Source organism: Egretta garzetta, unplaced genomic scaffold (genome assembly GCF_000687185.1).
Source record: "Egretta garzetta isolate BGI_Z169 unplaced genomic scaffold, ASM68718v1 scaffold28, whole genome shotgun sequence".
Classification (NCBI taxonomy): Eukaryota; Metazoa; Chordata; class Aves; order Pelecaniformes; family Ardeidae; genus Egretta; species Egretta garzetta.
The window spans coordinates 382,788-385,062 of record NW_009260612.1 but is presented as its reverse complement, the minus strand read 5'-3'; the positions used below and the strand labels follow the sequence as shown (position 1 = coordinate 385,062).

The 2,275-nt window shown below is 38.8% G+C and overlaps 2 protein-coding genes across 2 annotated transcripts in view; one reads left to right on the top strand and one right to left on the bottom strand.

The window, feature by feature from the left end:
- The window catches only part of FANCM (FA complementation group M), an 82,899-nt gene that overhangs the window by 10,470 nt on the left and 70,154 nt on the right, over positions 1-2,275 (top strand). The gene's annotated exons all lie outside the window — the stretch shown is intronic.
- The window catches only part of LOC104131704 (heme-binding protein 2), a 3,702-nt gene that overhangs the window by 1,081 nt on the left and 346 nt on the right, over positions 1-2,275 (bottom strand). The window contains exon 2 of the mRNA XM_009644905.2: positions 1,095-1,236. Within this exon, the coding sequence (XP_009643200.2) occupies positions 1,095-1,236 (142 nt within the window). The remainder of the gene's footprint in view (positions 1-1,094; positions 1,237-2,275) is intronic.

Below are 2,275 nucleotides of genomic sequence, written 5' to 3'. Positions count from 1 at the left end.
GGAGTTTGACTTGACTTCTTTCCCCCTCTTAGAAGGGTTGCGTTTTTCTTGAAAATGGACCTTGTGTCATGTTTTAAATATTTGGGAACAAGGAATGTAGGCAAGATAAGGGGACTGCATTGTGAATTCATTTAGGATTTGCTGTTATCAAAAATGTTGCTATATTTTTGCTGTGCTGTAGGTCGACTGTTTTGACTGTGCAGGTGGCAGTGATGACTAGGAATGGGAACTTTGCTTCTGTACGCAGTTTGAAAACAAAACTGCACTGTTCTGGAGCCAAAATTACTTCTAAATTGTGTTAAAAGAACAGGGAGAGTGGAAAGTACCTGATTAAGGAAAAGCTTTCGTGATCAATGTTTTTAGTTTCTGGGAAAGAAAATTAAGGGTTGAGTTGATTACAGCACATGTCCTACTACAGAACAAAACCATGGGCATTGTAAAACTTGTTAATCGACTGGAGAAAAAGAAATGAGAACTGATGGCTGGAGACCAAAACCAGATTAAACTGGATTGGAAACTAGGTGCACATTTTTCATGCAGGCACAAGCTATCAAGGACATGGTGGACTTGCCGTTATTTTAAAGCACCCGAGTTAAAACTGGATTATCTTTCTGGAAAATATGCTTCAACCCGACAAATTTTTGGTGTCCATTCAGACATGCACAACTTAAGTATTGTAAACTAAAATGAAGAAGGCAAAACATGGTCTCACTTGGCATTACGCTCTGAACAGGTTTTCAGAATAGGTGATGCCAGCACTGCTGTGAAAAGTAAACCTCTAAAATTCTGTGGCAGGAGCCTGATTTATAGCTGACAGCCTACAAACATAGCTGGTGTCAATTCCCAGGCAGCTGTGATGGTCCCAGGGCCCCTGGAAACAGCGATGGCTTCCCACAGATGTTCTCTTCTAGCACGCGTGCCGAGGGAGCAGCCCTTTGGTTTAGACCCTGCTGGAAAGGCTGAATTACAGGCAAGCATCCCTACAGACAGGGTGGCTTATTTGGCAAAAGCTAATAGAATTACCCCCCGATTAGGAGGAGCTAGTGCACAAATAAAATGGTTTAACTTCAATGTGGAATTGTGGTACCAATTACCTGAGGAATTCTGCTCACAAATGTACCTCATAAGCTTCATGAATCCAAGGCATATGCTCTGTTCATACTGTTTTTCTTTCATTTTTATACAGGCCCATTTGGCTTTTCCATACTGACGTTTTTCATAAAGCAGATCTCCAAGCTGCAAACATAGTGAAATAATAATTTTTTATTTAAGTTAATCATCTAAAAAACCCGAGCAAACACGTAACAGTCAAACAGTATTTCAGTGCTTCACTTATAGCATCAAAAAATCAGCTTCTCTAGGTGTATGACCAGGAGAACAGCAAGCACGAGGAATGATTTTAACTCTGTCAGCTATACCTTAAGCGCGTTCTGTTTAATACTTGGCTCACACGCACTTCATTTCAAGGCCCAGGCTGGCATATAGTAAGTAGGTATCCAAACCCGATGCAGTGCATGCACCTTACTGGAGTACAAGAATAACTGCATCTTTTTTCAACTGTTAGTGAAACGCTCTTGAAAGGAAAATGCGACTCTCAGTCCTTCCTCCTATAAATCCAGAAGGGATGTGCTGCTGATCTTGGACCAAAGTTTATTTCAGCAGACTCCTAGGTAGTTCTCCTTTGAAATAAGGAACTGTCATCTTTTGCACTTGCAGTATTAAGCATTCAGTTGCAATCAACACTGAATAACCTTATTTCTAATCTGCAATTATTACAGTAGGACTGAGAAATTGCTTTCAAGCGCTTAAGTACAACACAGATAGTCAGGAGACCCAAACTGTTTAGATGAAATACACTCAGTCACATTGTGACATTTATAAATTTGAATTGTATAGATCCATTTAAAAGAAATGCGACAAGAATTCTTCATACGTGGTTGTTAAAGACTTCCTTGATTTGCCAGGTATTTAAGGTTAGACACTCATTTGCACATTTCCTGAGCTGTAAACAATTTGCTGGAAATCAATTTCCATTTTTTCGTTAGAGGATAAGATGGTTTTGATAAGATGGATTTGCAAATCGCTGCTTTGTTTGATAATGACCCGTGATACAAAGGTGCATGTTTGGTTTTAAATTTGGATATTAATCTCTTTCAAGTACTCTTTGCTAAGGTTTTATTAACATGATTGTGAAAAGAAGCAAATTCATTGATTTAAATGGAGAAATTAGGCATTTTTATTTCAAATGTCAAAATATGAGGGGTTTTTGTTAAAT